Genomic DNA, 24,018 nt, shown 5'->3' on the forward strand with positions numbered 1-24,018 from the left:
GCGCGAGACCCCGACAGCCGGCGCGCCGCCGGGCGCAGGCGGAAGTGACGCCACATTGGTGGGGGCCGGGGAGGCGGGGAAAAGGGCCCGGAAGGGAGCAGTTCCGGCTCCGAGGGGGCGGGGCGAGGGCGGGGAGGGCAGGGGGCGGGGCCGCGGATCTGTTCCAGACGCCGCGGGAGGGAGCGGACGAAGGACTCCGGGAGCGCAGGTAAGCGGGCTTGGGGCCGGCGGCGGGCGGCTGGCGTCTGGCTGCCGGCCGACTGGGCGGAGGGCTTCGGGGAAGAGTCGAGGGCCTTTGGAGGGGGACGCGGCGCAGAGGACCAGGCCGTGAGGGGGCGGCTTGCAGAAGGAGGTCCCGTGCCCGGGCTGAGGGGGCTCTGGGGGCGGCTCTGGCCTGGGCCGTTCCGGCTCACCTTTACACTAGGACCCAGGAAACTGGCGCTCGGGGGCGCCGCCGGTTCCCTGGGGAAGGGCTGCAGTCTCTCGGGAGCATCTCTGCTCCCCCCCACCCCTCAACCCCACCCCCAGTTATTGACCGGTGCCCGTTGTCAGCAACTTATTCCTCGCCCGCCTCGTCCAGGTATTGTTTTCCAAAGCTTCCTCTTCTCTACCGTTTTGACTGGTGGCTTGCAGCTTCCAAAGCGCTTTATTCATCCCTCTGTCCAGCACACACCCAAAAACTTGAGTTTCCGAGGCGTTTGTGGGCAAACCGCTTTCTCGGATCGATGCCAAAGCCTTCCGACCCGGCGGAGACCTGGGCAAAAGTACTTGTGCTGGTCTGGCAATCTGCGCAATCGTGTTCCTGCCTTTTAGGAGGCAACTCCTGCAGAGGCGGAGCCGGCTCCCAGCTTGGTCCACCCGGAGGAGGCCTGCATGTGGTGTCGGTCGGTGTTCGGTGGCCCGGAAGCCAGGTGTCCCGGGTTAGAATCCTGAGCCCGGCGCTTTTTCAGGAGGCGCCTTGAACCGGCCACCGCCCGCCCTGCCTGAGCCCTTGGCAACTTTAAGCATACTGTTGTTTTTCAGTCGCCCAGTCGTGTCCGACTCTTTGCGACCCCGTGGACTGCAGCACGCCAGGCCTCCTTGTCCCTCACCATCTCCCGAAGTTTGCCCAAGTTCATGTCGATTGCATCGCTGATGCCATCCACCTTCTCATCCTCTGACGCCCTCTTCTTAAGCATATTAGTAATATCTTATCTCCAGAGATTGTTAGGATGCTTAAACAATATCCGTAGGGTCCCGATTGTTGTTTAGTCGCTCCGGTCCGACTCTTTTGCTACCCTGTGGACTGCAGCACGCCAGGCTTCCCTGTCCATGGGATTCTCCAGGTGAGAATAGTGGAGTGAGTTGCCATCTTGTGCAGATCTTCCCGACCCAGAGATCGAACCCGCATTCGCAGGCGGGTTCTTGACCACTGAGCCAAAATAATGGGAAGATACCCATTATTTTGATTTAAATCAGGAATAACAAGGAAAAATGTGTGGTCACAAGCTCAGACTCAAGGAAGAACTGGAGGAAGTAAGATGAGCATGTAAAAATGAATATGAATTAAGAAAACCAGGCTTGATACATACAGTTTAATCAAGAACAGTAAATTAAACCCTTCTTTTCACTTTGCCAAGTTATGTCTTTATTGGTTATTCAGGTGGAGTAAATGAAATATCCTTTTAAAACTCAAGCAGACTGGGGATATCCCTGGGGGTTCAGTGGCTAAGATTTCTTGCTCCGGGTGCAGGACGCCTGCGTTTAATCCCTGATCAGGGAACTAAGGTCCTACTTGTGGCAACTAAGACCCAGTGCAGCCAAATAAATAAATATTTTAAAAAGTCAAGCAAACTGGATGTTTGTCTTATAACCTGTCAGAGGAAACTAATTGTAATAAACTTACTGGAAAGGCTTGTGGGGGTTGTCACTAAGAAGTTCTAGTTTTCAGAGTGTAAAAAGTTTAATAAGTTATCAATTCTTTTAGCGGCCTGGTTTTGCTTAAATTATTTGGTATTTCAGAGTCTATCACTTGATCAGAAGAGAACTTAAAAGCTGGGATGATTGCCTCAAGGCCCCCTTCAGTAAGCTTTAGTAAATGATTGTAAACTTGCCATCACTTTGTTGATTTGTCCTGTCTGTAAGTTAAAAGGATCCTGGTTTCATTAATAAATGCCAACTGTGGAAAGAAAAAACAAAAAAGATTAGCGAATTAAGATTACTGGTTTAATATTTTATTTACACATGGATAACTTTCACAGTTGCCTCAGAAATACTAATGGAGCCCAGAACTGTTGTCACTTGGTGAAAGCTCTGGTTCCCCTTCCACAACCATCTTTTCGTTTTAGAACCAGTGTGCTTTCCAGTGTATGTAGGTGCTGGAATTCTAGTCCCCCTGGTTCTCTGTAGACTTGTCCCAAGCATTCTTTTCTTGGTAACTTCAATTCCTTTGTTCTTTAAATGTTTTTTAAGGGTCCACTGGATGAAAGTCTTCACAATTGGTGATGCGAAAAAGGTACAGAGGAATTCAAGGAGCTATGATCTATAGTGAAAGGGTCATTCCTTTATTCAGTAAATACTTATCGATAGCCTACTGTGGGCCAGAGATTGTTCTGGGTGCTGGGGTTACAGCAGTGACCAGATTAAGTCCCTGCCCTCATGGAGTGCTTACATTTTATTGAAGGGAGGGGAAGCAAACAATAATCAAATATATTTTATGCAGTAGTAAGTGCAACAGAAAAAAATAAAGTAATGGAAAAGATAGGAGATAGGTTTGCTACTTTTATATAGGAAATAGGGAAGGCCTCTTGTTTAATAGGTGACATTTTAGCAGAGACTTAGAGAAAGCTGAGGTGCAAGGTAAGTGATACCTGGAAGAGTTTTTCAGGCAGGGGGAACAGCAGAGGGCAAGGCCCTATGGCAAGAGATGCTTAGCACGTTCAAGGAACATTGGGAGGTAATGAGGGAAAGAGGAGAAGCTGGAGGCTTGGGGGTGAGGGGGCAGTCTCTATAAGGACTTCACCTTTGTACTCAGTCAGTGAATGGATTTGAGGAAAGAAGTACCATAATCTGGCCAAAGTTTTTACAGGATCATGCTGATTGCTGTGTTGAGAACAGACTTAAATGGAGGTAAGAGGCCCAGAAATGAAAAAGCAAGACCAGTTTGAAAGATAATGCAATGATCTAGGGCTTCCTTTGTGGCTCAGCTGGTAAAGAATCTGCCTGCAATGCTGGAGACCTGGGTTCTGTCCCAGGGTTGGGAAGATCCCCTGGAGAAGGGAATGGCTACCCACTCCAGTATTTTGGCCTAGAGAATTCCATGGTCTGTATATAGTCCATGGGGTCACAAGGAGTTGGACACAACTAAGTGACTTTCACTTTCAGGCAGAAGTGACACTGGCTTGAATGAGAGTGGTGGAAGTGAAGATGGGAAAAAACTGTTGGATTTTGGATATATTTGAAAGATAAGAAACCATATTTATGAATAATTACAACGCTTCCCATAAAAGGAGAGTAAACAAAATGATGTCAAAGTGCAGGAGCCAGTCTGGCAGGGAATTAAGATTTGGGGAGGTTTGAACCAGACTTTTGATGAATGGACACAGTTTACATTTTCGAGTTGAAATGTTAAATAAGTGATTTCTTTTTGGAATATAGACTTACATTCAGACTGTCCACAGAATATGTGAAATTTCAAATATCAGAAAAGGAAAATAAAAACTGGAAGATTTTATAAAAACAAACATACTCTTTTCAAAGTGTTAAGTGTGTTGCCGAGTCCATTTTATGCTTCCTAAAAGAAATTAAGCATAAATTGTTAAGGTTTAAGATCTGTTGTTAATTATACATCTAGCTCAAATAAGGTACAAACTCATCCTAACAGCGTTTTGTGTTATATCAAAAACAAAAAACTATCACAAAATTTTAATAGTTAATCATTAATTAAGTGAGGATGATGAAAGTAATTAGCAACCAAACCTTGTAATGACAGGTCAGAGGCTACATACCAGAGGCTGAATGGTCATGACAAAAAAAATCATCCTTGCAAGGAGTCCATGTTAACATGTAAAATAAAAGAAAACCTGAGTTGATTTTGGCCTTTTAAGACTTGTGCCTGCGGTGACAGTAAGATGGTAGTGTTCTATGTCACATGCTTCTCAGAGCCTTAAAAGGCCAAAGCCATAGCCACTCCACATACTGTAAAGAGCCCTGAAAGTGGAAGTGTTAGTCGCTCAGTCGTGTCCGACTCTTTTGTGACCAGGCTCCTCTGTCCGTGGAATTCTCCAGGCAAGAACACTGGAGCGGGTTGCCATTTCCTTCTCCTGGGGATCTTCCTGACCCAGGGACTGAACCCAGCTCTCCTGCATTACAGGCAGATTCTTTACTGAGTGAGCCACCAGGGAAGCCCAGGGAGCCCTGAACTTGGAGTCCAAGAGCTTAGGTCAAAGGTCAGTCTTGGGACATCACTGGTGGTCTAGTAGCTAAGACTCCTAGATCCCACATGCTGCAACTAAGACCTGTGCAGCCAAATAAATTTTTGTTTTTAAAGGTCAATCTTTCTTTAAAGAAACGTAAGTACTTTTATTTTTAATGTATAATAGTTAACAGATAATATTTCCTGCTTAGGTGCCCGGTACCATGCTAAGTGCTTTCCGCATAATTCACTCATTTAGTTCTCTTTGGATCCTTTTAAGGTAGATGCTCTTGTTGGCTTCATTTTAGGGAGGAGGAATGTGTGACTAGAGGGATTAAGATCTCTTTCCCCAAGTCTCCGAATAAGTGACTGAGCTGAGAGTCTAGCCCTGATCAGTCTGTTCAGAAGAGCCCTTTAGCCATCACACCATGTGGCCACTTCTTGTTCACAAGAGGATTTTTCCAGACTGTGATGCGTGATACAAATAAGTACAGTTGACCGTTGAACAACATTGTGGTTAGGGACACCAACCCTCCCAAAATTCAAAATTCACCCATAACTTCCAGTCAGTTCTCTAAATATACAATTGCACATTTGCCAGTTCACTCAGCACAGATTATGTAGTACTGTAGTATTTATTATTGAAAACAAATCTGCACAGAAGTAGACATGTGCAATTCAAACCTGTGTTGTTCAAGGGTCCACTGTAATCATGATTAAGATATTATATTCTAGCCATCAGCTGACTGTTGTAATGGCAACTGAAAAATCAAACTTTCTTTCAAAATGTAAGTTTCATGTCTGTATACTGCTCTTGAAATCATTCCAGCTCTGTTTTTTTATTATGCTGTATATATGACTTTCTAGGCCCATTCTTTTGCCATCAAGGAAGAATCTACAGTCTTTTGCTGGCTCTTTGATCCTGTAAATTTGTGATGAAACTAAACAAAGTCTACTGAGTTAAGAAGTAGAGAATAAAGAACTTTGTGATCTTGATATCTTGGTCTTAGATATCCGATAACTAGTTTCATGAATTCTCCCCAGATAACTAACACAGCACCAAAATTATACCAACGGATGAAGTAAGAGCTGTTTCCTAAATAATTTGTGTATGATGTTATAAAGAATCATTTGGAAATTTTATGCAAGGTGATGCAATGTACCAGATTAAAATCGCCTGTAAGGTATTCCAATAATTGAAGGTGCTGGCAACAGAATATTGCCCAGAGTCTGGTAGACAGCCAGATTTTAAATGGAAAACAAAGAGGTTTTCTATTTCTCTATCTCTTTAGATATATCTATATCTCTTTTAGTTAGAATGTACCTCATATTAAATATAGTACCAATCCTCTATATAACCTAAAGGGTTATATATATATATAAGGTTATATATATATATATATATATATATATATATATATATATATATATGGTTTATATATATATATATAAACAAAAAACTAGTTCCCAGTGTTATCTTGGTTTTGGTGGTTAAGCATTCATTTTTTAGTCTTTTAGAAATCTCACCTAGTTTCTAGTTTTGAAGGAAACGTTGTTTACAGCGTTATAGTTTGGTTGCTTATTTACAGTTTAAAAAAACTTCTCCAGGAGAACACTTCTTGTTGCCAGATGGAATTCTGCCTGATTCATGAGCTGCCTAATTAAATTTTAAGAGAAAAAAAAAAACTTCTCAAATGAACACTATGTATTTCTTTACCCTCACCTTCCTTAATCAACTGAAGCACTTGGCGTGATTTTTTATTATTACTGGGCTGTGTGTGTGTGTGTCTGTTGAAAGTAGGGTGCAGAGTAATTTTATAAATGAGTGTATAAATGGAAAAATAAGCTGTTTTTATCTAAATTACAAATACTGTGTGTTTGTAATGCTGCAAGTGATACTGATTTAAATTTTTTTTGGTTTTTTTTTTGTTTTGTTTGTTTTTTGATTTAAATTTTTTAATTTCAAAATAAACACCTCAGAGCTCTTGAAAACATTAAATGTTATGTGTTATGGAAAATAAAGGTTAAACTAGCTTTGTTGTTATTGTTGTTTAGTTGCTAAGTCGTGTCTGACTCTCTGCGACCCCATGGACTAGAGCCCACCAAGCTCCTCTATCATGGGATTTCTCAGGCAAGAATCCTGGAGAAGGTTGCCATAGCCTTCTCAGGGGCTCTTCCTGACCCAGGGATTGACCCGTGTCTCCTGCACTGGCAGGCAGATTCATTACTGCTGAGCTACCAGGGAAGCCCAACCTAAAGCCGACATGGTTTGAAATTGCCATTTGCTTTAAAATTTTAGGCAGTTTTGCATCAAACTTCATAATACTGTTACTTTAACAGTAATACGTGTTTCCAGAAGTGTCTTCCATGTTTATCCTGTAGCTTTTTGCCCCAAGTCACAGAGCTAACTAAGTTACTACAGCTTGAGAAGCAGAAAGTACTTTTTCTTTGGTTTATTCATTCAGAAAGTATTCAGTGAAAACCTGCTTTATGCCAGTTGCTGTGCTCATGATGGTCATACCACAGACCTCCATTTGCTATGAAGTATGATATCTACAGAAGTATCAAAATAAATTCTAAGGAAGCAGGAGTTAGTGATTAACTCTACCATAAGATCAGATTGAGAATCCTAAAATACATGTGTCAGAGCTGAATTTGAAAGGATTAAAAAGTCTTAAAACAGTATTAAAATACAGTTTTTTAAGTAAAAGAGTATGGATCTTAAACATATAGTAAGCATGTGTCAAAAATGTAATTAACTCATTGATGAAAGAACAAGCAAGATGGTAAAGTTGATTCAAAGTCATATAAGAGAGATCAAAATCAATGAAAGAAGAACTGATGAAATAAGACTGCAGGGACTTCCCTGGAAGTCCAATGGCTAAGACTCCGAGCTCCTGATGCAGGGGGCCTGGGTTCAATCCCTGGTCAGGGAACTAGATCCCACATTGCCACAATTAGGGTTTGCATACTGCAACTAAAACCCAGCACAGCCAAATAAATAAATAAAATTTTAAAAATAAGATTGCAAAATTTGCTCAAAACTGGGTAACAGGATTTCCACATCTGGCTAAGATAGAGTAAAAGGGACCAGATTTACCCTTCCACCTGAATCAAAACAGTGGACAGAAATACTTGAAACAATGGTTTTAAGACTTCAGACATTAAGCAGTGAAGGACAGTAAGTGATGGCCTGGAGAGAATTTCTAAGCATGGCCTTAGGAGAAGAAGCCCAGGTAGAACCCAGCAGTCTGCCTGAATTGAGGATATGAAGCTAGGAGTCTAGGAAGGCCAGGCAACTGGGCAAGAGTACTAGACAGCAGAGAACTTCTTAGTGAGCGCCACAGATCTTTACAGAGGATCCCCTCCAGACTGCAGCTAAACACACTGATCAACATATAGGTGTGAAGAAGCTACCCAAAAGAATTAGAGGAATTTTCAGAGCTCAAACAAGACCAGCGCTAGTTCCAGTTCCTCTCACCCAGAATGAAAAAAAATCTCATAATTCATAGGCCATCAGGTAGAGTACCCAAAAAGGTTTTACCTCCACAGTGGGAAAAAATTAAGCAGAGACTAAATCAGTTTTGCTGCTGTTTTAAAAAGCCTAAAAGCGGGACCTGAAAGGATCGAGCTTTCACAGATAACTGCATCCCAGAGCAATGCTCAATAATATTTATAGGAATAAAAAAATATATCCAGCAAATACAAGGTAAAACCCGTGAAGTCTGGCATCCAGTCAAAAAATGTCAGGCATGTACAACCATGTGTACAACCCATAACAATTAGAAAAACTACCAGTTGAAACTAACCCAGAAATATCCATGACATTGAAACATTTATTACAATTATTCCATATGTTCAAAAAAAAATAGAGAAAAGATTGAACAAATTAAGCAGAGACATGGAAATTATGTTGTTTTTTAAAAAGAATCCAAAGTAGAAGAGATTAGATACTGCCAAAAAAAAAAAGGATTAAAAAAGAACTTGAATACATAGCAATAGAAACTATTCAAAGTGAAACACAAAGAGGAAAATAGAGTAAAAAATGAGCACAGACAGAAATTAAATAGTTTTTTTTAAAAAGTAGAAACTAAAGTTAATTCTAAATAAAAAAAGAACAGTTGAAGATATTATAAGTTAAAGATGTATACTATAAACTAAAGCAACCACCAAAAGCATTCAAAGAGTTAAAAGTCATCAATAGGTTTAAAATAGAATCCTAAAAAGCGGTCAGTTCAAAAGTAGAAAAATAAGGAAAAGAAAATAAGGTACAGATGGGACAGATAGAGAACAGCAAGATGGAAAGTAACCACATCAATCATAGTAAGCATAATCATAGTAATCATATTAAACATAAATGGTCTAAACACTCCAATTAAAAGTAGAATTATCAGGTTGAAAAGCAAGACCAAACTATGCTGCTTACAAGAAACCTACTTTAAATATAAAGACCCTGCTCTTCCCATTCTCAAGAGCTTAAAACAGGTGATTATATGAGAATCAAATTCTGTTGTCTGGGTATTAGCTCCTTCTCAAATTGGGCCATTCACATTTACTACTCTTAGCATTTTCCTTGTTGAAGACTATCTAAGTTAGTTTCCTTACAATTCTTGGCACTGCCTGGACTCTGGTTATCCATTGTTCCCTCTGAAGAATCCTTCACAGCTCTCAAGTCGTTTCATCTGTGCTCATTCATGCCCAGTTTTGACTGCCCTCTTTGGAGAGTCAAGCTCCATAGTAACTAACAATTATGTAATAAATCATGGCTCTCAAGAACAGTCAAGAATTTCTTGTTCTTTCCCCCTTGTTCTATAAATGAGAAAACCATGAGCCCTTTGAGATTGTATGGCCAGCCCAAGTTTATACCTGTTTAGTGGTGAGTTTGTAGTAGGACCAAGGCATATCATTGTGTTCTCTAATTATGTATTTCTTAAGTTATAATTATCTTGCATGTGTATGGCATTAATATTTGTGTATGTATTTGATATGCTTGTCATATATCCCAAATGAGGCTGTAAACTACCAGTAAACGTATTTACTTAATCTTCTAAGGCTTAGAGAAATGCTGGATACATAGTCTAAATTAACAGGAATAAAAAATAAAAGTAATTCATTCGTTTTTACCATTTGAAACGCTGGTGGTTAATTTCCTTCCATAGAATAGCTAAGATAGATTTTCTAACATGCTTGTTTCCAAATCTTGCTACTCATATATAAAATAAGAGGAATTTAGTACCTTATGTCTATTGATTTTTTTCAACTGTGTCAATCCTAAAGGAAATCAACCCTGAATATTCATTGTAAGGACTGATACTGAAGCTGAAGCTCCAATACTTTGGCCACCTGATGCAAAGAGCCAACTCATTGGAAAAGACCCTGATGCTGGGAAAGATTGAGGGCAGGAGGGGATGACAGAGGATGAGATGGTTAGACAGCATCACCAACTTAATGGACAGGAATCTGAGCAAACTCCGGGAGATAGTGGACAAAGGAGCCTGGCGTGCTACAGTCCATGGGATCACAGAGTCAGATAGGACTTAGCAACTGAACAAAAGCAACAAATTCATTATATTATCCACGAGTATTCACACAGGTCTAGTCACGTGCTGATACAGTAGCCACTAGCTTTTTAAATGTAAATGAATGAAAATTAAATAAAATTTGAAATTCAGTTCCTCAGTCACTCTAGCAAGACTTCAGGTGAGTAGAAGCCACATGCCTGGTGGCTCCTGTGACGGACAGCACAGGTGAAGAACTCTTCTGTGCTTTGCACAGCTTTGCTTTGTACAGAATTGCAGAGTTCTACTGGTTCAATTAGAGAAATTCTCAACTAGAATTTCTTACATGATGATAAATAAGTTGTTTTGCCTACAGAAAGAGAAATCTGGGACTTTTTACAGGACTCACACCGATGAGTCCACCATTCTGGTAATCCGATAGCATCTCTAATGTTTCAGTAGTAATTCTAGTTGTTGTCCCTTCACCAACATAGGCATACATGTCCCCATCCTCAGTGGTGTAGGCCTCCACAGTCAGGTACACAAGATAATCCATTGAGAAGAAGAAAATCAGTTTATATTTCATATTTTTACCTTCTCTTTAAATTCATATTTCTATGTTTTGATAGGCTAATTGTGGTAGTATATGTAAATAAATACACATATGATGAGGTACCTGCTCAAAATACTTTTAGTTACTGGGATGCATAATCAAAATGTAGAAACCTCTTCTCTAGTGCACCATCCATAAAGCTCCCTGCTGCGCTTCCATGGCTCCCGTCATCACACACTGAGTTCATGATTTGGGGCTCTGTGTTCACTCCTCTAGAGAGGATCTGGTTGGATGAGCCAGTCACCGTCCAGATCAGGTAGTTGAACAGAGCTCCTGATTCAGAACAATTCATAAACCCCTTCCCAGCCTCGAAATGTTCCCTGTAAGTAAAACAGGCGTCCCCAGTACATTTCTCTGTGATTATGGTGCTGGAGTTAACAGAATACAGAGCGTGAAACCTGTGAGTAAGGAACCTTCCCAAAGAAGGTAGTGGACTGGACAAGTACTCCTTTTGAAAGTAACTTATGGCTGTTCGAAAAGGAAGGTCAGAAAACGAGGACTCTTTGCCTACCTGTATACTCCTTTCCCTGCTTATAGGGCACGGACAATGATAGGCAGAATGATGACCCCCCCAAAGGTGTCTGTGTCCTAGTCCCCGGAAACTGTGACTGTATTACTTGCTATGACAAGAGGACCTTTGCAGTTCTTTAACCGTAAGCCTCGGATGGGGAAATATGCTGGCTATTCAGCTGGGCCCAATATAATTAATCACAAAGGTCCTTATAAAAGGGAGTACAGGAGATGTGACCGCAAGACCAGAGACTGAAGTGATGTGCTCTGAAAGTGGAGGAAGGGACCATAAGCCGAGAAATGCAGGTGGCTTCTAGAAGCTACAAAGGCAAGGAAACAGGTTCTCCTCCGAAGGCTCCGGAAAGACTGCAGCCCTGCTAGCACTGTGATTTTAGATTTCACACTTCCAGAATTCTAAGACAGTTAGTTTGTGTTTTAAGTCACTAAGTTTGTGGTAATTTGTTACAGCACCAATGGGAAACCAATACACATGTTGATACTCATATTCTACAAAGCTTTCACTAAGCACTTTCTACATAACAGGCACAAAAGTACCAGGGTTCCTTTTTAAAACAATATTTTTTAAGTTGCATTTATTGGCTGTGCTGGGTCGTCGTGCTCAGCAGGCGTCTCTCTAGTCGTGGGAACAGCGGCTTCTCTCTAGGTGCGGAGCATGGGTTGCTCGTGGCGATGGCTTCCCATGCAGCAGGGGCTCCAGGCACGCAGGCTGCAGCAGTTGAGGGGCGTGGGCTCCGTAGTCCACAGGCTCAGTACTCGTGGCACACAAGCAGAGTTGCTCCGCGGCGTCTGGGGTCTTCCCAGATCAGGGATCACACCCCAGTCTCTTGCATTGGCAGGCTGATGCTTTACCACTGAGCTACCAGGGAAGCCCAGAGTTCTGTTTTTGGGTTTTTTTTTTAAACCTCGTCTATAAAACTGTTGAAGAGCTGGGTTATGAGTACTTTTCATTTGGGGGAGGCTCCTAATGCAGTGTGCTTTCAGTTGCCAGTAAAGTAGCAGGAATTTATTGGCTGCACTAACTGAAAAGTGCAAAGACTGGGCAGCATCAGGGCTCTGGCTTCGTTTCTCTGTGAATTTCTTGCCTCTGTTCCCGTCCCATTGTCAGCATCATCCTGAGATTTCCCTCACCTCGGGGTGCATACCAGGAGCCGCCAGGGCTGGGTGCTGTAAACTCTTCTGCAAGAAAGTGACTGGAAAGATTTCTATGTGTTAAGTTCAAGACAGTCTTCAAATGGGATTGGGGTCAATCTTGTTCAAATTTCTTGGTTACTCTACTCAGTAGAAGAAGGGGAGGTATTATAATTCCCCTTGGAAAATCTGGGTACTATTTGGAAGGGGAAATGATATTGATGAGTAATCAAAAGCTTGTCATAACCAACAAAAGATAATTGTAATAACACCCTAAAATAATGATAGCTTAAAATGTTATTAACTTGTATAATGCTTCAGTATGAAAATCTATCGATTTATATGTATATTTGAAAGTTCTGGATATGTCTGCTCTTTCATGCATCATTCAGAAGCATTTCAGAGAAACATCTAAAAATTCACAGTCTTGGGAAGGATATCTGTCTCTTTTTTTGCCCCCTTGGTGCTGATTACTCCACAACAGTTTGATGACCTGCTTTACTGGCCTGTGAGGATTTCTTACATTCTAGTATTGGAGTCTTCAGCTTTCCGTGTCCTTGTGGTCCTAGTTGCAATGAATTAGAATCTTTGAAAGCATGGCTCTTGTCAAGCTTTCTCATGTAAACATCTTTTTCATGTAAGTTATTATTTCTGACATCCGTAATTGAGATACTTGATTACTTCAGCAAAATAAAGATGTCTGGCATTCAGGATGTTAAGAGATTTATAGTAGACGGGCACATTTCAAAATCTTCAAACCTGACTTTGTAAAAAGAAATAATAAAATGGGCTCATTTCTTATACGTTAAACCAAGTAAAATATTAAGGAATATAATGATTATTTCTAGAGAAGGGAGAGATTTTTAGAAAATCAAATATTTTCACATTCATATGTAGTAAGTCAATGTGAGATTTCAGTTATCTGACAAATTCCTCTAGCAATAATTGATAAATTTGTAATTAACTTGTATTGTTAGTGACTAATTCTGTCAAGTGCTGTGGGAAATAAGATAAAGGGCCAGTTACAACATATCATTACTTGAAATAGGATTGAAGGATTATATTATTTGTACATTTGCTAAGTAGTTTTTTTGAAATAGCTTCACATAGTTTATCATAAACTGTCTTTAGCAAATAGTTTTGACTTTTATAATATGCAAATGACCTACAGTTATAGAAACTCTAGTCCCTTAAGAATTTTGCTAATAATTCAGAGCATTGGCCTGACAGCAGAATCACCCAGAAACTCTGAAAAAATACCCCCAAAAATCTCCCAGAGGTTTCTTTTTTTTTTTTCAGTTCTACCACTTTATTGCTACCAACCCATCTCCCTCCACCCTCGTGCACACATGCTCAGTCATGTAATCCCATGGACTGCAGCCTGCCAGGCTCCTCTGTCCATGCATGGACTTTTCCAGGCAAGAATACTGGAGTGGGTTGCCATTTCCTTCTCCAGCTCCCAGAGGTTTTGATTCCGTTTCTCTGAGATGGGGTTTCTGCCACAGTTGAGAACCACTAATTTTGAACATCACACAAGTAGAGCACAAGTTGGTAACTTTAGGGAAAGGGATGGAATCTGTAAAGTAGTAGACAAACAGTACAAATAAATTTTCATAGCAAGTTGAAGAGTTGTCCTACAGTTAGGACAGTGGATGCTTAATCCATATAAGAAAAATAAAATCTTAATTTACTTTTATAAAGTCTGAAATTATATCTTATTCTGAAAAGCTGTTTTTACATTGCAAAGCAGTCTCACATTTATTCACTTTTCTCATTCATATATTTCGAATTTTTAACAGTCTTCAGCTATTCCACTAGTCACAGAAGAGAGAGGCGGAAGCAGACTGGCAGTAATATTGGATCAAGTAAACACAGGAAATAATATTTTTGAAAGTATAATATATGAGCCAATTCAAGAAAAAAGTAAAAAAAAAAAACAAAAATGGTAGTTATTCAATAAGTGGTGTTGGGACGGTAGGCTATCCACTTGGAAAATAAAGCTATGCAGAATAAATTCCAGACCTATCAGAAAGTTAGCTATAGAGATAGAGAACGAGAGTTCAGAAGATGATTTAGAGGGCTTTAAAATGTAATCATGGAGTGGGGCAGGTTGCTTCTTAGGCAAAACCCCAAATCCAAAAGTCACGAACTACTGAGAGTGTCCTGTAGTAGGTGAAGACTTAAGCTCTGACTTAAGGCAACATTAGTTCATTACCATTTCTGATTTGTTTTGTTTTTCCACAGCTATATGATCTTGGAACTAAAACTATCCCATAAAAAAAATTTTTTTTTAATCTTATAAATACCTCAAAAGTTGTTTAATCAAGGAAATGCATATTCAAACAATGAGACATCATTCTTTGTCTCTCGTATTGGCAAATATTAAAAAGAGTCGGAAGGGGTGCAGTGAACAAGACCTCAGTCTCTCACACTCTGTTGGTGGAGTATCTGTTGTGCAGCCTTTTTTGAAGGTGAATGAGCAATATCTATTGAAGGTTAAAATGAGCGTGTTCTTTGACTCAGCAATCCAGTTCTGAACATCCTTCACATTTATAAAGAAATAGGTACTCAGATTTTTACATTGGCATTGTTTGAAATAGCTAAAAATTAATATTCTGAATTCTTACCAATATGGGGTTAACTTTTGGGAAGAAATGGAGAAGAGATTTTTTTTTTAACTTGTAAGTGTCTGTAATTTTGCTATGAAAAACTACTGAAAATGGTTTTAGGCAATATTTTCCCTAAAAATTGTTAGCTCATTATGATGTTTTCTAATAAATGGCAGTTGCAAGGCACAACTGCTTTTAATCAAACATTAATGTGTGAGTATCTTTTTAAAAGCCCGTTTCATACCCGGTTTTCTGCAGAATGGAAACAGACTGTAATCCCATGGAGCTGAGCGGCGTGTCAGGATTTGAAGAAGAAGCCGAGCTTAATGGCTTTGAAGGAACTGACATGAAAGACATGAGGCTGGAAGCCGAAGCAGTTGTAAATGATGTTCTCTTTGCTGTTAACACCATGTTTGTCTCAAAAACCCTGCGCTGTGCAGACGACGTGGCCTACATCAATGTGGAAACAAGGGAAAGGAACAGATACTGCCTGGAGCTCACTGAAGCCGGGCTCAGGGTGAGTCCTTTTCTCTTTAGGCGGAATAAAGCAATCTTTACCACTTGATCCAAAAGGTTCAGGAATCAGGGACTGAAAAAGAGTTTTAGGTGAGAACTTGATACCCAGTACCTTCCAAGATTTTTTCTTTTTTTTTTTTTTAAGAAAGTTTTTTTTTCCCCTAGGAATCTTTTTATTAATTCTGAAGTCTTTCAGTCAACATAAGAATGGATTTTTTGAAAAAGAAAAAACAGATTTGATTCTGATTATTTTGTTGTAACTGTCCCCCCGAATAAACTGATTTCTTATCTCTTGCTAAGCATGTCTACCAAAATTATGCATTCTCTGCACTGGATGAATTTTTCAGTCTTTGTCTTGAATCTTTTTCCACCTCCTGTAAATATCTCTTCTACTAAAACAACATACTGGAAGGAATTCCCTGGCAGTCCAGTGGTTAGGACTCCACCATTTCACTGCTGATGGCTCGGGTTTGATCCCTGGTCAGGGAACTAAGAACCCACAGGCAGCTCAGCCATAGATAGAGAAATAGATAGATCATGCTTGACTCCACCATTCACTAGCTGTTAGATCAGAATTAAGTCACAGCAGAACACTCTGCCTCCAAATTTCCAAGAATAAGTTTCCATTTATTACATGTAAGCTTTTCTTTTTTTTTTTTTTTCTTTTTACGTGTAAGCTTTTCTAGGCAGAACGACCTCTCTGCATCCTTTAAACCAGAATCCTGAGTTTAGAATAATAGAAAGCACTACCTGAGAAAAACTTTTTGTTTAAAAAAAATTTTTTTGTTCTTAACCTATGGAACAAGGAATGGACATTAGAAATGTCCAGTTTAATTTTCAGTTCAGTTCAGTCACTCAGACGTGTCCGACTTTTTGCGACCCCATGAACCACAGCACGCCAGGCCTCCCTGTCCATCAACAACTTCCAGAGTCCACCTAAACCCATGTCCGTTGTGTTGGTGATGCCATCCAATCATCTCATCCTCTGTTGTCCCCTTCTCCTCCTGCCCTCAATCTTTCCCAGCATCAGGGTCTTTTCAAATGAGTCAGCTCTTCATATCAGGTGGCCAAAGTATTGGAGTTTCAGCTTCAACATCAGGCCCTGCAATGAACATCCAGGACTGATCTCCTTTAGGATGGACTGCTTGGATCTCCTTGCAGTCCAAGGGACTCTCAAGAGTCTTCTCCAACACCACAGTTCAAAAGCATCAATTCTTTGGCGCTCAGCTTTCTTTATAGTCCAACTCTCACATCCATACACGGCTACTGGAAAAAGCATAGCCTTGACTAGACGGACCTTTATTGGCAAAGTAATGTCTCTGCTTTTTAATATGCTATCTAGGTTGGTCATAACTTTTCTTCCAAGGAGCAAGCGTCTTTTAATTTCATGGCTGCAGTCACCATCTGCAGTGATTTGGGAGCCCAGAAAAATAAAGTCAGCCTCTGCTTCCACTGTTTCCTCGTCTATTTCGCATGAAGTGTTGGGACCGGATGCCATGATCTTAGTTTTCTGAATGTTGAGCTTTAGGCCAACTTTGTCACTCTCCTCTTTCACTTTCATCAAGAGATTCTTTAGTTCTTCTTCACTTTCTGCCATATAGGTGGTGTCATCTGCATATCTGAGGTTATTGATATTTCTCCTGGCAGTCTTGATTCCAGCTTGTGCTTCCTCCAGCCCAGTGTTTCTCATGATGTACTCTGCATATAAGTTAAATAAGCAGGGTGATAATATACAGCCTTGATGTACTCCTTTTCCTATTTGGAACCAGTCAGTTGTTCCATGTCCAGTTCTAACTGTTGCTTCCTGACCTGCGTACAGGTTTCTCAAGAAGCAGATCAGGTGGTCTGGTATACCCATCTCTTTCAGAATTTTCCACAGTTTATTGTGATCCACACAGTCAAAGGCTTTGGCATAGTCAATAGATGTTTTTCTGGAACTCTCTTGCTTTTTTGATGATCCAGTGGATGTTGGCAATTTGATCTCTGGTTCCTCTGCCTTTTCTAAAACCAGCTTGAACATCTGGAAGTTCTCGGTTCACATATTGCTGAAGCCTGGCTTGGAGAATTTTGAGCATTACTTTACTAGCGTGTGAGATGAGTGCAATTGTGCAGTAGTTTGAGCATTCTTTGGCATTGCCTTTCTTTGGGATTGGAATGAAAACTGACCTTTTCCAGTCCTGTGACCACTGCTGAGTTTTCCAAATTTGCTGACATATTGAGTGCAGCACTTTCACAGCATCATCTTTTAGAATTTGAAATAGCTCAACTGGAATTCCACACCTCCACTAGCTTTGTTCTTAGTGATGCTTCAGAAGGCCCACCTGATTTCACGGCTCTAGGTGAGTGTGAGTGATCACACCTTCGTGATTATCTGGGTCGTGAAGATCTTTCTTGTACAGTTCTGTGTATTCTTGCCACCTCTTAATATCTTCTGCTTCTGTTAAGTCCATACCATTTCTGTCCTTTATTGAGTTGATCTTTACATGAAATGTTCCGTTGATATCTCTGATTTTCTAACCCTAACCTTAATTTTCCTGAAGAGATCTCCAGTCTTTCCCATTCTCTTATTTTCCTCCATTTCTTTGCATTGATCGCTGAGGAAGGCTTTTTTATCTCTCCTTGCTTTTTTTTGGAACTCTGCATTCAGATGGGAATATCTTTCCTTTTCTCCTTTGCTTTTTGCTTCTCTTCTTTTCACAGCTATTTGTAAGGTCTCCTTGGCCAGCCATTTTGCTTTTTTGCATTTCTTTTTCTTGGGTATGGTCTTGCTCCCTGTCTCCTGTACAATGTCACAAACTGTCCATGGTTCATCAGGCACTCTTGTCTATCAGATCTAGTCCCTTAAATCTATTTCTCACTTCCACTGTATAGTCATAAGGGATTTGATTTAGGTCATACCTGAATGGTCTAGTGGTTTTCCCCACTTTCTTCAATTTAAATCTGAATTTGGCAATAAGGAGTTCATGATCTGAGCCACAGTCCACTCCCGCTCTTGTTTTTGCTGACTGTATAGAGCTTCTCCATCTTTGGCTGCAAAGAATATAATCAGTCTGATTTCGGTATTGACCATCTGGTGATGTCCATGTGTAGAGTCTTCTCTTGTGTTGTTGGAAGAGGGTTTTTGCTATGACCAGTGCGTTCTCTTGGCAGAACTCTATTAGCCTTTGCCCTGCTTCATTCTGTACTCCAAGGCCAAATTTGCCTGTTACTCCAGGTGTTTCTTGACTTCCTTCTTTTGCATTCCAGTCCCCTATGATGAAAAGGACATCTTTTTTGGGTGTTAGTTCTAGAAGGTCTTGTAGGTATTCATAGAACCGTTCAACTTCAGCTTCTTCAGCTGGTTACTGATCAGGACATAGACTTGGATTACCGTGATATTGAATGGTTTGCCTTGGAAATGAACAGAGATCATTCTTTCATTTTTGAGATTGCATCCAAGTACTGCATTTCTGACTGTTCTGTTGACTGTGATGGCTACTTCATTTCTTCTAAGGGATTCCTGCCCACAGTAGTAGATGTAATGGTCATCTGAGTTAAATTCACCCATTCCAGTCCATCTTAGTTCACTGATGCCTAGAATGTCGACGTTCACTTTTGCCATCTCCTATTTGACCACTTCCAGTTTGCCTTGATTTATGGACCTAACATTCCAGGTTCCTATGCAGCATTGCTCTTTACAGCATCAAATCTTAATTCTATCACCAGTCCCATCCGCAGCTGGGTGTTGTTTTTGCTTTGGCTCCATCCCTTCATTCTTTCTGGAGTTATTTCTCCACTGATCTCCAGTAGCATACTGGGCACCTACTGACCTGGGGAGTTCATCTTTCAGTGTCCTATCTTTTTGCCTTTTCATACTGTTCATGGGGTTCTCGAGGCAAGAATACAAAGTGGTTTGCCATTCCCTTCTCCAGTCAGACCTCTCCACCATCACCCGACCGTCTTGGGTGGCCCCACACGGCATGGCTTAGTTTCATTGAGTTAGACAAGGCTGTGGTCCATGTGATCAGATTGGCTAGTTGTCTGTGATTGTGGTTTCAGTCTGTCTGCACTCTGATGCCCTCTCTCAGTGCCTACTGTCTTACTTGGGTTTCTCTTACCTTGGACGTGGGGTCTCTCCTTTTGGCCGCCGCCCCTGACCTTGGACGTGGGGTAGCTCCTCTCAGCTGCGGTCGTGCACCATGGTTCTATTTAACTTTACTAATTAACCTTGGGAATTCCCACGCAGTCCTGTGGTTAGGACTCTGCGATTTCATAGCCAAGTTCAACCTCTGGTCAGGAACTAAGATCCTGCAAGTCACATGGCACATCATAAATAAATAAATTTGCCTTCAAGCTTGATCAGAAATCTGACTTTTCTGTTTCTACATCTGTTAAGAGTAGTTCTCCCAAAGTTGCACAGGATCATGAAGTAGTAGAGTACATGGTTTAAGCAAGTAAGAATGTCATGTGATTCATTAAACAAGCACGTGAATTTTATTTCACTGGATTCAGTTTCCCTAAGATGTGTGTGTGTCACATGTTCTGTGTATCCCCTGGTGGAGGCTCACTTACATTGAAACCCAAGTTGTAACTACTCTCATTTTTTGCACAACTTTATCTTGGCTTTGAGAATAATCCTGGAATTAACTAGTCTTTATGCTTCCCTTCCTAAATCCCTAAATTTGTACCCAAAACTTGCAGTGTTTAGAAGTGGACCTTATATAGAAATAGACAAAGCAAAAGTAGAAATAAATAACCCTAGGTAAATTAATTCTGACACTGTTTAATTCTGCTGAGGTAGGAAAGGTTTTGATGACAGTTAGAAATCTTTGTGAATTTGAGTGACCTTGGGTGAGTCAGTCAGCTTGAGTCCCTGCTTCTTTATCTGTAATTTGGAGATTTAAAACAAAAGCTGAAAAGGATTTGGGGGATGTTATGTGAATAAAGTTTGCACAAAGATCTGGGTCAGTTATAAAACCTGGCACGTAGGTACTCAAATATTTATTTTTTTCAGTCTAATTCAGTTGACATTTATTGAGTAACTATCCTGTGTGAGGAATTAGACATCAAGCCATGTAAATAAGACATGATCCCTGTTCCCAGGAAGACCACAGATATCAGGGATAAGAGAGGAACAAACAAAATCATAGTGGGCCATAGACTGGACAGGGCGTGGTTCCCCAGTGGTGCAGTTCATCTTCCTTAGGTGTCTGCCTCTGCTTTTCATTGGAAACAACAGCACTGCTTCTGTTTCTGGCATAAACATGCATCTCCTATGGCTTGAGTAGATGTCATAAAAATTTAGAGTTTGTATGAGGAATTCACAAGCTTTAGTGAAGTCAGCAAAACCTACGTTGATTTTGCCCTACACTATGCTGGTGAACCAGGGTATAGGTCTTATAATCTTGTTGGAGAAAAAAGTTTTAGCTGTGTTTAAAGGAAAAAACAAACAGAAAAACACACACACAGAATAACATTGCCTTTTATCTCACAGAATTGAGCAGATAAGACATGTATTACTGACATGAAAGTGTCATTTCAGATAACTAATTATAAATCAGAATTAAAACTATAAGTAAATTTTAGAATTCTTTATTTAAAAAAAAATTTAAAAAGAGCTTCTTAAAATAAGAATAAAAAAGAATAAAAAAAGAATAAAGTATTATAATTATTAATTATAGTAAATGTAATTAGTATAGTGGCTTTATAAAAACACCCTCTAAAGTATATGTAGAATTAAGTAGAAACATGTTTTAGACTATGAAATGAAATACTGTTTTTGTATAGCCTTTTCAACTCTTTTCTGTATTTGCAGGATCAAGAGTGAGTAAATCAAACCTTTTAAATTTTGAGAAAAAAATGGTGAGAGCATTTTGCTGGTGATGTTCCTTATGTTATAAATTGCTTAAATATTATAGGTTTTATGGATATTTAAAATATGTGTATTCTAAGTATTGACTGAGAAATGCATAATGTCATTAGAGAATGACCCATGTAAAAACTTGTGTTTTTTTCTTTCTGTACCCAGATGAAATCTGATTATTTAATTCACTGTTGCATTTTTCTCTTAGGTGGTAGGGTATGCTTTCGACCAGGTGGACGATCATTTACAGACTCCCTACCACGAAACAGTCTACTCCTTATTGGATACGCTCAGCCCTGCATACCGGGAAGCATTTGGAAATGCGCTCCTTCAAAGACTGGAAGCTTTGAAAAGAGAGGGACAGTCATGACTAAGCTTTTTTCCTGTTAGAGGAGGCTCCTGCTGGTACACAAGGTTGACATATAGCTCGAAACTGCTACATATATATGGTCATAGCAGAAAATGCATCTTTGATTTTGTATCTTTTATCATTATTTTTTGCTTCACATGTAGACTTTTGATTGATTAATGAATTGTCTTTCATAGTTTCTGATTCATTTAGGAAATCCTGAGGTCACTGCTGTGACACCATCATTAAGACATTCAGATTTCTTCATGTAGTATCTCTGCATTTCAGAAACCTAAGCAGTATTTCATTCGCTTATTACAGGACTTTGAGGCTGCCAGCACTCTCTCTTACCTAGGAAATTCTAGATTTGCACAGTAATAGAGGAAATAAAATGACCTAACTTCAGACTTTGATTCAGCTCGCTAAATCAGGGGTTTACTACTAGCTCAGACTTTGTAGTAATTATCTTGCTACTAGCCTTATTGGAAACAAATTATCAACTAGTTTCCCCTGCACAAATTTTTAAATTCACTGCTTCATTGAATCTATTTATATTATTAATATGGACTGATAAAAAAGAGTTCATTATATATTACATAGCTAGTATTTACGTGAAAAACAGGTACTGAAATAGTACTGTATTCCTCATTTGCAACAGCCAGCCAATGAAGAGGACAAACCTAGCAAATGAATGTAACAATTACTTGTTTCCAAGATATTTAAGCACATAAACAAATACAGGAACAGGCTCCATTCTCTTCCTAACAAAAAGCATCTTTAGCGTGTGTGATGTAAAAGAAAGGAGATTCTGATTTCCTAGAAAACGATATTTTGGCCTGTGTTGATTCTTATTATGAATGTTTGTTTACATGATGTACAGTATATATTCAGAAAGTATTTTTGCTTCAGCGTTTACTTTCTATGATGTAGCGCTTTGGTATTCCCACAGCACCCCTCCTTCCCAACAGATGTACAGTGTTCTGTCTCGATGCAAAGTCTACAATGTCACATGAGCGCATTGTATGGGTTTGAAACCAAAGGACGAATGAAGCATTCAGAGACTTACTATTTGAAAAAGGGAGACTCTGTATTTTATATTTTATTACAGGTACTAATATTTATAATAAAATAAACTATACCATGCTGCTACATCTTTTCAAGTACATGTTAAATATTAAGAATTGGGAAGTTGTTTTTTTAATACTAGTCAAAGCAGCAGCTATACAAATGTTGAACTAAAATTCTGCATCTGGACATACCTTCATAATTTGTCATTTGAAGACTTTTATAAATCATTATTATAACAATAGTACTTTTAGACTCTTGAAGATCATGTAGACCAGAGCAAGTTTAAAGTTTGGTTTGGGTCATTATTCATTGTCAGAGTTCATCGGAATGCTTAAATTATGTTTGACAAATGAATATTCATCCTCAGCTTTATTTTCACATGCTTAAGTGTTTGGGCAATGAAGTCTAACTTCAGCTTGAATTTTCTCATGCTTAATCTCAGGCTAAATGTAAAGGGTATTTGTACAGTTTGAATAAAATTCTGTTTACTAATTTTGAGTTAAGTATGGAGAAAAGTGATTGTATGTTTAAAGTTGAAAGTGTTCATTTTGTGATAAATATTTGATTCCAAGAGCTTCCATTTTTGAATTCCATGTTGTTCCATTTCATTGTGAAGTGATTATTACTATGAAAGAGCAACAGAGAGAGAAGACATTAATAAAACTACAGATATTAAAACCTCCACTAGATATTAAATCCTTCATTTTATTTAGATTTTTTAAAGACTTTAACCAGATAAATTAAGCCTTGATTTCACTTCCAAAAGAAAAAAGAACCTCCAGATAAGTAACTATTATAAATCAATAAAGAAAAAAAAGAGAATAAGGGGCAAATAATATATGATCAACTCAGAAAAATATACACATGTCCAGTAGCCACTTGAAAGATATTCAACCAAACCAGTAACTCAGGAAAGGAAAATAGGTTTTAGCTATTTGAGTCATTTTTACCTAATAATTTAATAATGTGTCAGGTTTAAATTATATCAATAAAGATTTAGTGAAGGACACAGTTACCTTCTCATGGAGGCTATGTTGGTGAAACCTTTCTGGAAGATACTGGTAATAGAGCCTTTACAAAGCTTATAACTTACATGCTGGTAATAGCCTCGCAGGCTAGAACAGGGACATGATTCAGCAGAATATATATAACAAGGATGTCATTTTCACTAATGAAAAATTGAGAAGTCTCTAAAAAAGTGGTTAAGCTATGCCAGATCCTCTTGATGGAAAAATATTCAGCCATTAAAAATTGGGGAAAGTCATACTACAGGAAAAAAATAAGCTTTTAAACCTATTTGAAAATAGTCGTATACGTAACGGAAAAATGGAATAAAAAATATTCTACAGTGTTAATATAGTAGTCATCACTAGGTGGTAAGATAGGTTATTTTCATTTTCTTTTACATATATTCTATGTTATCTTAAGTATACTAATTAGAGAGGGGATATGCAATAGATAATGGTGTTCA

General features: G+C 39.3%; 1 protein-coding gene across 1 annotated transcript; it reads left to right on the top strand.

Moving 5' to 3' along the window:
- The first annotated feature begins 143 nt into the window (after window positions 1-143).
- Window positions 144-23,229, top strand: GSKIP (GSK3B interacting protein). The gene is made up of 3 exons (XM_065906610.1): window positions 144-208; window positions 15,031-15,289; window positions 21,339-23,229. The coding sequence occupies exons 2-3, from the start codon at window positions 15,032-15,034 to the stop codon at window positions 21,498-21,500; spliced, it is 420 nt and encodes a 139-aa protein (XP_065762682.1). The 5' UTR covers window positions 144-208; window position 15,031; the 3' UTR covers window positions 21,501-23,229.
- Window positions 23,230-24,018: the final 789 nt, after the last annotated feature.

The sequence above is a fragment of the Muntiacus reevesi genome, chromosome 15, assembly GCF_963930625.1.
Source record: "Muntiacus reevesi chromosome 15, mMunRee1.1, whole genome shotgun sequence".
Lineage (NCBI taxonomy): Eukaryota > Metazoa > Chordata > Mammalia > Artiodactyla > Cervidae > Muntiacus > Muntiacus reevesi.

Bases quoted from the DNA above. Each gene is read 5' to 3' on its own strand.
- GSKIP (XM_065906610.1), top strand. From the start codon at position 15,032: ATGGAAACAGACTGTAATCCCATGGAGCTGAGCGGCGTGTCAGGATTT. The intron at 15,290-21,338 runs GTGAGTCCTTTT...TTTTTCTCTTAG, and splicing joins TCACTGAAGCCGGGCTCAGG to GTGGTAGGGTATGCTTTCGA.